Below are 13,517 nucleotides of genomic sequence, written 5' to 3'. Positions count from 1 at the left end.
AATTATTGTTGTACTTCAGAACTATTTCCCAGTAGTAAGACAGTTGTATATTAATTAATCTGAATACCAAAACCCCATTTACAAGACAATGATTAGGAAGCTGGCAGTCAACCATCTTTGTGCTGAGAATTGAGACCAATTAATATTTCTCTTGAACTGCTTTGTTTTATTTCTGAAGGACACATGTAAAGATGAAAGATTTATAAAGTTAACAACTAACATCAGTGATAATTTTATTAGTTAGTGATTGCAGGAGAGCAATAAAATTGATTCTGTAGGATACGCGCAGCACTTGACAGAGAGATGGAAACACTTTGCTTGTTGGCGATGGATTGTTCAACCAAGACATGGCTTACTTTTGTATTGCAGAGTGGTGCTATTTTCTCAATAGCCAGTTCAAATTCTGCACTTGATAGATAACCAGGCTCAGTTCCAGAAAGCTGTAGAAGATTGGCTTCACACTGAGGAATGCACAGGTAGTATTCAAAAAATAATGAAATCTCATTAATTGTGCTTTAAAGTGTAAATTAAAACAAAAATTACTCTATTCATTTAAGGTGTTAAAATATCTAAATAGTATTTAATCTCCAGATTTTTTTGTTTCAATTCAAATGATCTTGGCTTCAGAACACATATTCTTTCTGAATGCGCTGAAATTCTTTGATATGCCTGGGCTAATTATTAAATGAAGCTGAACAAAACGATGTAGGGTAGTCTGGTAACTCTGTTTTTAAGAAAGGCTTTTCATAATCCTCTGCCCTGCCTGACCTTTGAAATCTGACAGTCCTATTTCTGATAAGTCTTTGCTAAATTTGTTTCATTTTAAACAGGTTCCCTTTCCTTCTAAAAATTAACATTTTCCCTTATCTAACTAATTATACTAACATAACTTTTTTAATGATTGAGGTGGTTGTGGTTTGAGATCTGCACCTGTTTGGAGGGATATTAATCTGGCATATTCAAATTATACTGCTGACTCTGTAACAGTCCCCAGTCAAGGAAAACAGAATAGACAAAGGAGGGAGGAAGGCAAAAGAAAGGAAATTATAGACCAGTTAGTCTGACCTCAGAGATTGGGAAGATGTTGGAGTCCATTGTTAAGGATGTGGTTTCGGGGTACTTGGAAGGACATGATAAAATAGGGTGAAGTCAGCATGGTTTCCTCATGGGAAAATCTTGTCTGACAAATCTGTTGGAATTCTTTGAAGAAATAACAAGCAGGATAGACAGAGGAGATTCGATTGTGCACTTGGATTTTCAAAAGGCCCTTGACAAGGTGCCACACATGGGGCTGCTTAACAAGGTAAGAGCCCATAGTATTATAGAAAAGATACCAGCATGGATAGAGCATTGGCTGATTGGGAGGAGGAAAAGGGGAGGGGGGGAATGAAGGGAGCCTTTTCTGATTGGCTGCCAGTCACTAGTTCTGCAGGGGTCTGTGGTCAGTGTTGGCTCCACTTCTTTTTATGTTATATGTCAATAATTTGGATGATGGAATTGATGGCTTCCTGGCCAAGTTTACAGATGAAACAAAGATAGGTGGAGGGGTAGGTTATGTTGAGGAAGCAGGAAGGCTGCATATGGATGAAGGCAGACAGGATGAAGAGGTCAATACTCCCCAATGCCATTAGGCTTTACAATTCTACCGCCAGGACTTAAGAACTTTTTAAAAGCTATTATTAATGCTTTTTGAGATAGTGATTTAGATGCATATCATATTTTTTACTGAGTTAAGTATTGTATGTAATTAGTTTTGCTACAACAAGTGTATGGGACATTGGAAAAAAGTTGAATTTCCCCATGGGGATGAATAAAGTATATCTATCTATCTATCTATCTATCTATCTATCTATCTATCTATCTATCTATCTATCTATCTATCTATCTATCTATCTATCTATCTATGTACTTACATAGATTAGGAGAATGGGCGAAGAAGTGGCAGTTAAAATTACAGTCAAGGGAAGTTGTGCATGCACTTTGGTAGAAGGAATAAAAACATAGACTATTTTCTAAATAGGGAGAAAATTCAAAACTCTGAGGTGCAAAGGGACTTGGGAATCCTCGTACAGGAGTCCTTGAAGTTTAATTTGCAGGGTAAGTCAGTGGTGAGGAAGGCAAGTGCAAAATGAGAATTCTTTGCAAGAGGACTAGAATATATAAGCAAGGATATAATACTAAGGTTTTATAAGGCACTGGTGAAGTTTCATTTGGAGTATTGTGAACAGTTTTCAGCCGCTTATCTAAGAAAGGAATGTGCTAAGATTGGAGAGGGTTCAGAGGAGTTTATGAGAATGATTCCAGGAATGAAAGGGTTATCATATGAGGAGCATTTGATAGCTCTGGGCCTATACTCACTGGAATTCAGAAGAATGAGGGGAATCTCATTGAAATCTATCAAAAGTTGAAAGGTATAGATAGAGTAGAGCTGGTGAGGATGTTTCCTATATTGGGGGAGCCTCAGAATAGAGTGGTGTCCATTTAGAATGGAAATGAGGAGGAAGTTCTTTAGCCAGAGGGTGGTAAATCTGCAGAATTCATTACCACAGGCAGCTGTGGAGGCCGTCATTGGGTGTGTTTAAGGTGGTGTTTGATAGGTTCTTGATTAGTCAGGGTGTGAAAGCTTACAGATAGATTGGGGTTGAGAGTGAAAATGTATCACCCATGATGAAAAGGTGGAGCAGACTCGATGAGCCAAATAGAAACACAGAAACATAGAAAACCTACACCACAATACAGGCCCTTCAGCCCACAATGCTTTGCCGAACATGTACTTACTTTAGAAATTACCTCGGGTTACCCATAGCCGTCTATTTTACTAAGCTCCATGTACCTATCCAGGAGTCTCTTTAAAGACCCTATCATATCCACCTCCACCACCGTCACCGGCAGCCAAATGGCCTAATTCTGCTCCTAGATCTTATTATCTAATGGAAAGCAGTGCATTAAACGTGCCCAAGCATATTTGCAAAGCCTTTAATTCATAAACAACTGCTTTAATTTAACATTCTCAAGAATGCAACTGAGCATTAAGTGTTAGCTGGGCTTGAGAGTTCACTTTGAATTGAAGGTTAAAGTTATCGGTTCTGGGCCCACTTGAGACATTTAAATCACATTCCTAAAATATTGTTTGTACAATGTTGTAGTTTTCAATGTTTGAAAGAGGAAATGCTTGCATTTCACGTTAATGCAGAAATTCAATTTGGTGCAAATTATCCTTACTCCTTGATTTGATTTCTTGCAGCAAGAGCATGAGAAGTAATATTATTCATCTGTACTGTGCTTTTTTGTGGAGCACTTGGACAACATTGTCCTGGCATCATCTGTGAATGGCCATTCCTGGGACAATCTCAGTGCAGTGCCAGACTATGATGTTTGCCAGATAGATAAACTGCATAGCTTCATCTTCCAAGTCACAACTCAAGTTCACTTCTGATCCCTGATTCCTCAAGTTCAATTCTGTCCAAATCCTTGATCAGCCAGGGTAGAGTGCACTAGAATTTCCAGTCCAAGTTGGCTTTGAGTGAGAATTACATCTTCACTCACCCATTTCTCACATGAACCATTACAACAGGAGCCTATAAAGTATCTTTTCAAGTAACATAGAAGGTCCCAAGGCAGCATTAGTAGAAGGACTTGGGAGCTCAATGGAACAATAAGTATTCTTGTATCAAAGAGAAAAGCAACGCCAATGACTGTGTTCACATAAGTGACGTGCAATATTTGTCTCATCCATACCTACTGCACAACTGACATAAAGACAGTAAATTGTTTATTAATGCCATACCTGTAATGGGGAGATCAGAAGACCATGAGGTATAGGAGCAGAATTAGGCCATTTGGCCCATTGAGTCTACTTAGCCAATTCATCATGGCTGAACCTGTAATCTTTGATGCCCTGACTAATCATGAACCTATCAACCTTCACTTTATATATACCCTTGACTTGGCCTTCACAGCTGTCTGTGGCAATGAACTCCATAGATTCAGTACCCTTTGGCTAAAGAAATTCTTCCTCAACTTTGTTTTAAATGGACATCCCTCTATTCTGAGGCTATACTCTCCTACACTCCCCCATGAAAGGAAACATCCTCTTCATGTCTATTCTGTCTGGGCCTTTCAGTGACACACTTCTGATCCCCTCTCTCAGTGCCTTGATACTCTTTCCATTAGCTCTTCATTTCATGGAATGAGTGATTATATTGGAACGGCTCAATCAGCGGCAGGAGCAGGCCATAGCAACGAGGTTTCTTACAGGTTGGCAATGCTTGTTTAAAAATAGAGAAGAGACAAGCAGGATGGCCATTGTTGGAAGTAGGCCAGTGATGAGAGTAGGAGTGTCAGGCTTTGGCTCAAAGGAGGCTTCAGCTCAAAAGAGGCGTTGGCCCTGGTTAAGCTTCTGTTAAGGTTCAGTTTTTTTCTTTTTTACTGTACCTAGTGTAGCAAATGGCTGTTGTGTGTTCCTTATGCCAGATGTTGGAGTCCTGGGAGACCCAGAGTCTCCCAGGGAACTACATCTGCCTCCAGTACATCCAGCTGCAGCTCCTTGAAGATTGTGTTAAGGATCTGGGCAGCAGCTAGATGGTCTTTGGTTTATATACGAGAGCGAGGAGATCATCGATTGGAGTTACAGGGAAGTAGTCACCTCTAAGTTTCAGGACGCAGGTAGCCGGGTGACTGTCAGGGGAAATGGAAATATGAATAGGCAGTTAATGCAGAGCACCCCTGTGGCCATTCCTTTCAATAATAAGTATACAGTTTTGGATACTGATGTGGGGGAATGACCTCCCAGGGGAATGCCACGGAGACCGGGTTACTGGCACTGAACAAGATCCATGGTGCATAAGGGAAAGAGGGAGAAGAGGAGAACAGTAGTGATAGGGGACTCAATAGTCAGAAGAACAGACAGGAGATTCTGTGGAGATGGTATGTTGCCTCCTGGGTGCCAGGGGCAAGGACGTCATCGATCATGTCGACAGCATTTTGGAGAGCGAGGGAGAGCAGCCAGATACCTTGGTACATGTTGGTACCAATGACATAGGAAGGAAAAGCAAAGAGGTCCTGATAAGAGAATTTAGAAACTAGGCAGAAGGTTGAGAAACAGATCCTCGAGGATAGTAATTACTCGATTGTTGCCAGTGTCATGCACCAGTAAGAGTAGAAGCAGGATGATTTTGTAGATAAATGTGTTGCTGAGAAGCTGGTGCAGGGGGCAGGCTTCAGGTTCTTGGATAATCGGGATCTCTTATGGGGGAGGTATGACCTATTGAAAAGTTATAGGTTACACATGAACCTGAGGGGGTCAATACTCTTGCAGGAAGGTTTGTTAGAGCTGTTGGGGAGGGTTTAAGGTAATTTGGCAGGGGGTGGGAACTGGAGAGAAGGGACTCAGGATAGGACGGATGGTAAAAAACAAAGATAGCATGCAGTCAGACTGTCAGGAAGAGCAGGCAAATGATAGGACAAAATTGCAGCCAGCAGGGTGAGTATTAGTGCATTGGGGGTGCAGAATCAAAAAGGGTCGCAAATATAGTACTCAAAGTGTTATATCTCAAAGTACCGAGTATAAGAAATAAGGTGGATGATCTTGTTGCACTGTTACAGATTATCAGCTTTGATGTTGTGGCCATCACTGAAACATGGCTGAAGGATGGTTGTAGTTGGGAGCTGAATGTCAAGGTTATACGTTGTATCAGAGGGATAGGACGGTAGGCAGTGGGGATAGCGTGGCTCCATTGGTAAAGAATAGCATCAGATCAATAGAAAGATATGACATAGGATCAGAAGATGTTGAATCTTTGTGGGCTGAGTTAAGAAACTGCAAGGATAAAAGCACCCTGAATGGCAGTTATATACAGCCTCCCAACAGGAGCTGGAATGTGGACCACAGATTACAATGGGAAATAGAAAAGGCATGTTAAAAAGCAATGTTATGGTAGTCACGGGAGATTTCAATATACAGGTCTATTAGGAAAATCAGGTTGGAAATGTATCTCAAGAGAGTGAGTTTGTTGAATGCCTATAGGATGGCTTTTTACAGCAGTTTGTCATTGAGCCTACTAGGGGATCAGTTATACTGGTTTGAATTATGTGTAATGAACTGGAGGTGATTAGGGAGTTTAAGGTAGAAGAGCCCTTAGGAGGCAGGATTACAAAATGATTGAGTTAAGCTTGAAATTTGATAGGGAGAAACTAAAATCTGATGGAACAGTATTTCGGTGGAGTAAAGGAAATTACAGTGGTATGAGAGAGGAGTTGGCCAAAGCAAATTGGAAAGAGATGCTGGCAGGGTGCAGGATAGATGTATTCCAAACACAAAGAAATACTCAAATGGCAAAACAGTACAACTGTGTCTGACAAGGGAAGTCAAAGCTAATGTAAAAGCAAAAGAGAGGGCATACAACAAAGAAATTAGTGGGAAGACAGAGGATTGGGAAGCTTTTAAAACCCTCCAAAGTGACAGGTACCCCGCCTTTGTCCCTTCTCCTGTCAGTAGAAACAGGCTTAGTAGCTAGGCCACATGTGAATGCCAGGTGCCGGACTTAGTGGTCAGAGGCTATTTGAGACGCACACCATTGGAAGCATTTAATAGTAGTGTGAACTTATCCCCACTACCCTCCCCCCACCAGCTTAACAACTTTAGAGAACAGTATAAAACAACAACATCAAAACAGGCCACATTACTTCTAAACATGGGCAGTCATACAACCCCAGGAAGTGGATGGAAGCGGAGTTAAGTTTACTTAGAGAGTTGCTGGAACCACCAGAAGCCAGGGTTTTGTTCCCTTACCTGTTTTTTAAAACTATTTTTCTAAACTGAATTTTTGATTTGCCTGTTTTTTAAAAAGTACTATTTCTGACAAGTGGCTGAAATACTTGGAGATAATGGGCACTCAAAGCCCTGTGTTTGATTGACATGGATGAAATGAAGAGGGAAGCACTGGCCACTGAAGAGAGAATTGAGACAGAGATTCAGGGTGTCAGAAGTGTGGAACTGAATAGAGAGAGGATGAGCATCACACTGAGCTGGAAATATGGTTTAAACAGTGCAGGGGTTGATATATAATGTAGCTAAGGCAGCAGGGATAAAAAGAAGTGGAGCTAGAAATAACCTTGGGTAGGTGTGGTCTTTCATTGATTCTATTGTGTTTATTGAATGAATCTCAGGGTTGTATATGGTGACATAATGTACTTTGATAATAAATTTACCTTTAACTCTGAACTTTAATAACACATGGAACCGTTATAAAGTGTAACTGAAAGGAAATTCACTACTTTATTCCTCCTCAACCATATCAGAACATTGATGGAATTTCCCAGAGGAAAATGGTGACAAATTGCATGTCAGTGACAGCCATTTCCAACCTCAAATAGAAACACAATCAAAGTTCATTCATTACACATGGTTGTCACAGGCCCAAGATTATCACATGGTTTTCATACTGTTTATTTCAAAGAAACATGCTGATAGATTTGAGTCAGCACTAACATTCTTCCTAAGGCTCCTTTTTACCTCAACCTACCAATAAGGGAAGCACAGTAGCGTAACACTATTATAGTGCCATCCTGTCGCCATCTGTAGGGAGTTAGTACGTTCTCCCTGTGACCGGGCAGCACTATATCTCTAAATAAAATCTCTTGCAGTACTTTCTCCGACATTTGGCAATCCTTCTTTCCTTTAGATGTGTTTCTGTTTATTATCTTCAATTTAGCAAGTTCCACTCTCTGATTAACAACATTTTTCCTGAACTTTACACTATTTCAGGTTGTGATTATTGTATTAATGGCTCCAATTTCTGTTCTCTGTTCTTAAGTGAAAACATTTTTCCTACATCTAGAAATTCAAGCTCTCTGATAATCCAATCAGTTGACACAAAAGGCCATTCATCCCATCAAGTCAACAGTAACACCTGGTAAAGAACTTTAATTAGACATACTGTCTGCCATTAGCACTACAAATTATTTTTTCTCCAAAGCTTGTCTATATTTTGAAATCACTGTTTGATTCTGTTTCCTTCCCGCTAACAAGTAACTTTTCTTTTGAAAAAACAAAGCAATATCTGCAATGCAGATGGTAATCTGATTCTCTTTAATGAAGAATTACAGTAAACTAGAGCATTTGGCAGGAGTGGGATGAGTATGGGTGATGGTGAGACAGGATTCTATAACAGTTGGAAATTATACTTGCAATTTTCAAATGAAGCGATAACAAAAAATAAATATTTTGGCAGCTTGATTTGAAATATGACAAAACAGCGAGCCACCAAATGACTGAACAACACTATAAAACGATGAAGACAGTTGGTGATAATAAGAACAATTCTATCAAGATGCAAACAAATTTGGAATGTGTTGCATCCTGTAAAGAAAAAAAATAAATTGTCTGATCTTCTACACATAATAAGCATATCAGATTTACAGAACTGAGAAACAAAATTCCTTGTGATTGTTTTGTACAGTGAATTTGTGAATATGTTTTCTGCTGTTTTGCTGGAGTCAGCTTTATAAGATGGTTCACAAACCATAATATTCTTACCTTCTTAAACAGTGGTTCAGCATCTGTTAAGATGAGATACAGAATATATTCCATCACCAGTGTTTTTGAAATGCGTCTCTCATTGAAGCCCAAATATCCCATCATCATAGTCTCCACTTCATCTTCCTATAAACAGCAGAAAAGGAAAAACAATTGCCAACATATGGGACTTGCAAAAGCAGAAGCAAATGTAAAGTTACTGCTAAAAAGCTGGTAAATTATCAGTTCTTGTTCTTCACCTTGTAAAAACATCATAGGATCGCAGAAATCTACAACATGTAAAGTTCAAGTAGAAATTGTCATCAAGAAGATGGTCCATGCTGACCAGAATATCCTATTTGGGTTAATCCTGCTTGCCAGCTCTGTGGGGACTGGAACACACACAAAATGCTGGTGGAACACAGCAGGCCCGGCAGCATCTATAGGGAGAAGCGTTGTCGACGTTTCGGCCCTTGGGTCTCAGCCCGAAACGTTGACAGCGCTTCTCCCTATAGATGCTGCCTGGCCTGCTGTTTTCCACCAGCATTTTGTGTGTGTTGTTGTTTGAATTTCCAGCATCTACAGATTTCCTCATGTTTGCTGTGGAGACTGGTGAGCTTTCTGCAGGATCTGCAGGCTACTGCAGAATGGGGTATTCCCACATTCATGTTTGCTTCCAGGTGTCTCTTTGGCAATCTTTTTGTTCCAGTTTTCCAAGTAGATTCCCCAGTAGATTATACTTGGGTCAGGGGTTTCCAAAAGTCTACAAGGATGTCCAACTGCTGCCAACTGGACCAACCGCCGCCACTGGGCTATGAACGTGCAGGAGCAATGTGTGGTTAAGTGCCTTGCTGAGGCTCGAACTAACAACCTTCAGATCACCAGCCCAAAGGCTTAACCACTTGGCCACATGCCAACACATGGGTAACCCTAGGTAATTTCTAAGGTACAGAAATTTCTAAGGTACATGTTAGGCACAGCTTTGTGGGCTGAGAGCCTGTATTGTGCTGTAGGTTTTCTATGTTTCTAACTATGTATTTATAATGTAACACTTTTTCTAAATATGCTTCAAGAATATTCATGAAGTCTTTTCTTTACCCGCCTAGAAGTAGCTTGCCATGATGGAGCTTAGAGTAGAATAGTTACGGGTTGTTATCAGGCGGGTAAAGTGGGGGGCCAGCCTTTGAGATTTGGCTGAGCCTTGATGCTGCTGTTGTTGACATGGAACAGAAAAAAGACATTCCTCTGCCTATCCTGCCAATGGATTGGAGTAAATTCAGTGATTTGAGGCATCTACTGCAAGATGTGCATGTCTGTGAAGCACACAAAAGATCAGGGACCTCAGTGCTCAATAGACCATAGGTTTGGTATCAAGTTGGAAGCTTTGGTCTTCCACCATCTTTTCCTCTGGTAAAGACCAACATCTTTTCCTCTGGTAATGAAAATGGTACTGGGGTACTTGAGCTAGTCGTAGATTTCATCAGAAAGTCTGCCCTCACTGAAGGTGGCCACTGAAGTAAAGAAAGTGATCCAGAGAGCAAATACAAAAAAAATTGAGGCACAAAGAGACTTGGGAGTCCTTGTGCGGGATTCCCTAAAGGTTACTTTGGAGGTTGAGTCAGCAATGATAAAGGCAAATGCAATGTTAGCATTCATTTCAAGAGAACTGGAATAAAAAAGCAAGGATGTAATGTTGAAACTTTATAAAGCACTGGTAAGGCCTCACTTGGAGTATTGTGAACAGTTTTGGGCCTCTTATCTTGGAAAAGATGTGCTGAAACTGGAGAGGGTTCAAAGGAGGTTCATGAAAATAATTCCAGGATTAAATGGCTTGTCATATGAAGAATGCTTGATGGTTCTGTGTCTGTAGTCGCTGGAATTCAGAAGAATGAGGGGTGACCTTACTAAAACCTCTAGAATGGTGAAAGGCCTTGATAGAGTGGATGTGGAGGAGACGTTTCCTGTGGTGGGAGAATTTAAGACCAGAGGACACAGCCATAGAATAGAGAGGTGTCCTTTTAGAATGGAGATGAGGAGAAATTTCTTTAGCCAGAGCATGGTGAATCTGTGGAATTCCTTGCCACAGGCAGCTGTTGAGGCCAAGTCTTTATGTATATTTAAGGCAAAGGTTGATAGATTCCTGACTGGTCAGGGCATGAAGGGATATGGGGAGAAGGCAGGGGATTGGTGCTGAGAGGGAAAATAGATCAGCCATGATGAAATGGCAGAGCAGACTCGATGGGCCAAATGACCTGATTCTTCTCTTACATCTTATGGCCCTATGGTCATTATTTTGTTATGGATTTATTGAGTATATCCACAAGAAAAGGAATCTCAGGGTTGTATATGGTGACATATATGAACTTTGATAATAAAATTTTCTTTGAATTTTGAACTTTGTAGCATGTGGCCCAGAAACGTGGCCATACATATCCATGCAAGGATGCAGTAAAAAATTGTCATCAATTAGATTTATATCTAATGTTGAATTGCTGGTGGTAATCAGGTGGCCACTGAGTTAAAACTGGTGGGACTCCATGGGGCAGGACTACATTGGCGAAGTACTTCTGTTTACATCTTCATCCTACTGTGGCACCATATTCAGTTCCTTTCAGTGACCCTGGTTTGATTCCCCTGCCTTGTTACAGTCTGTATGGAGTTTGCATGCTCTCTCTGTGACTTTGTGAGTTTCACCTGGTTCTATGGCCTCCTTTCAATGCTACCTGATAGGTTAATTGAAAACAGTAAGTTGTGGATAGGAGAATGATAGACATGTTAATGAAACAACACACACAAAATGCTGGTGGAACACAGCAGGCCAGGCAGCATCTATAAGGAGAAGCACTGTCAGGGTCTCGGCCCGAAACGTCAACAGTGCTTCTCCTTATAGATGCTGCCTGGCCTACTGTGTTCCACCAGCATTTTGTGTGTGTTGTTTGAATTTCCGGCATCTGCAGATTTCCTCGTGTTTGACATGTTAATGAATGTGTGTGAGAAAAGGTTGTTGGGAAAATACGTGGAGAAAAGAAGAGACTGCTTTGTGAACTGACATAGAGTTGATGGGCTGTATAGTCTTCTTCTGCATTGTAAGGAAATGCGAATAGTTCATTCTCACCCTCATCCACATTGTATCCTGTCTGCTTTGGCTGCTTTGTTTTTCCTTCTTGAGGACTATAGAGATTCTAAAGAAAGCTGATATCCAGTGATTGAAACTGTTTCCAAAAACAAGCACATCAGAATGCAGGGAGAAAATGGCTCCAACAGACATCAACTCATCATGGGCATGGGCACATACTAAAGTTTGTCACTTTGGCAATGAGGAAGGTAAATCAAAGATATTTGTGTCTCTGTGGTATGATCAACTGGCCAAGTTTCTGGAAGAGAAGTGCATCCTGACCAGTGTAGCGCTTCAGATTGGTAGACTGTACCAGGATGACAAGAATGGTTGCCTTTCAGATCTCCTCTCATAACATCGAGATGAAATGAACTGCATCAGTGCTCTTCAATAGGAGCCAGTTTTCCCTGATAATCAGTGCACAACTCATTGATGGGCCCAAAGTATTTTAATATTCTTAGATATTAACAGAGCAACCAACCTGTCTACTCATATGAAATAAAACTCCTTAAGTCAGTATGTTCAGTCTTACTACAGAGAACCACTCTGCTCTGAGCTTACAAGAATATGATGAGGTTGTAGAATTGAATGAATTAGTATATTAGTGTGCTCCTCTTGCTGCTGCCATCAGGAAGAAGATACAGGAGCCTCAGGGCTCACACCACCAGCTTCAGGAACACAATCCACAACCATCAGGCTCTTGAACCAGAGTGGATAACTTCACTCACCCCATCATTGAACTGTTCCCACAACCTATGGACTTACTTCAAGGACTCTTCTTCTCATGTTCTTGATATATAGTGCTTATTTGTATTATTTTTATCTGGTGTCTTTCTTTTTGTATTTGCATGGTCCAGCTCCTGGAGTTCAGAGGCTATTTGAGACGGACGCCACTGGGAGCATTTAATAGGTAGTGGGAGCTTATCTGCACTGCCACCTCCTGGCTATATCAACATTGAGGAACCTCAAGTCAGGTATACTGTTCTCCTAAGTGGTTTTCTATTGGTGGGACCTCAGTTGGCTGTAGAGGCCGATCCAGGCGGTTCTGGTTCAGTAAGTGGTGACTGTGGTTAGTGGTTGGGTGATTTGCTTGTAAGTTTCTCCTTTTGCAGCTGCTGCTTATGCTCTGCAGCATGGCTGAGATTTGCTGTCATGTAGCACAGGTCCTTCTCGAGCAGATTTCCTCCAGGTGTATCTATTGAGTGCAATGTCTTCCCAAGTTTTAGATATAATGTTCAATTTCTTCAGGCTAATTTTCATGTTATCTTTGAAGCATTTGCTTTGCACACCAGGGACTCAATGACCTTCCTTCAACTGGGAGTAAGGATCTGCTTGGGAAGACGTGAGATAGGCATCTGAATGACATGGCCACACAGATGTCTAAAATCAGTATGCTATGCCAGTGGTAACCCATTGCTTGCACCCAGTGATTCATGCATTTTGAAAAATCTTGCAAATTCTCGGTTTAGTTACTGAAATTCCTCTCCTAATTACCTGGATGAGGAAGTGGAGGAATAGGTTAGTAAGTCTGCTGATGACACTAAGGTTGGAGGTGTTGTGGATAGTGTGGAGGGCTGTCAGATGTTACAGCGGGACATTGATAGGATGCAAAACTGGCCTGAGAAGTGGCAGATGGAGTTCAACCCAGATAAGTATGAAGTGGTTCATTTTGATAGGTCAAATATGATGGCAGAATATAGCATCAATGGTAAGACTCTTGGCAGTGTGGAGGATCAGAGGGATCTTGGGGTCCGTGTCCATAGGACGCTCAAAGCAACTGCACAGATTGACTCTGTGGTTAAGAAGGCGTATGGTGTATGTATGGCTTTCATCAATCGTGGAATTGAATTTAGGAGCCAAGAGGTAATGTTGCAGCTATATGGGACC

At 41.1% G+C, this 13,517-nt stretch overlaps 1 protein-coding gene across 1 annotated transcript in view; it reads right to left on the bottom strand.

Moving 5' to 3' along the window:
* LOC140715509 (uncharacterized) overlaps window positions 1-13,517 on the bottom strand; it is a 449,684-nt gene that overhangs the window by 12,292 nt on the left and 423,875 nt on the right. The window contains exons 20-21 of the mRNA XM_073027850.1: window positions 8,537-8,662; window positions 284-461 (exon numbers count right to left, since the gene is read on the bottom strand). Coding sequence (XP_072883951.1) covers window positions 284-461; window positions 8,537-8,662 — 304 coding nt within the window. The remainder of the gene's footprint in view (window positions 1-283; window positions 462-8,536; window positions 8,663-13,517) is intronic.

This window comes from Hemitrygon akajei, chromosome 23, assembly GCF_048418815.1.
Source record: "Hemitrygon akajei chromosome 23, sHemAka1.3, whole genome shotgun sequence".
NCBI lineage: Eukaryota > Metazoa > Chordata > Chondrichthyes > Myliobatiformes > Dasyatidae > Hemitrygon > Hemitrygon akajei.
The sequence above is the reverse complement of the archived record's forward strand: the minus strand, read 5'-3'. Positions and strand labels throughout refer to the sequence as shown.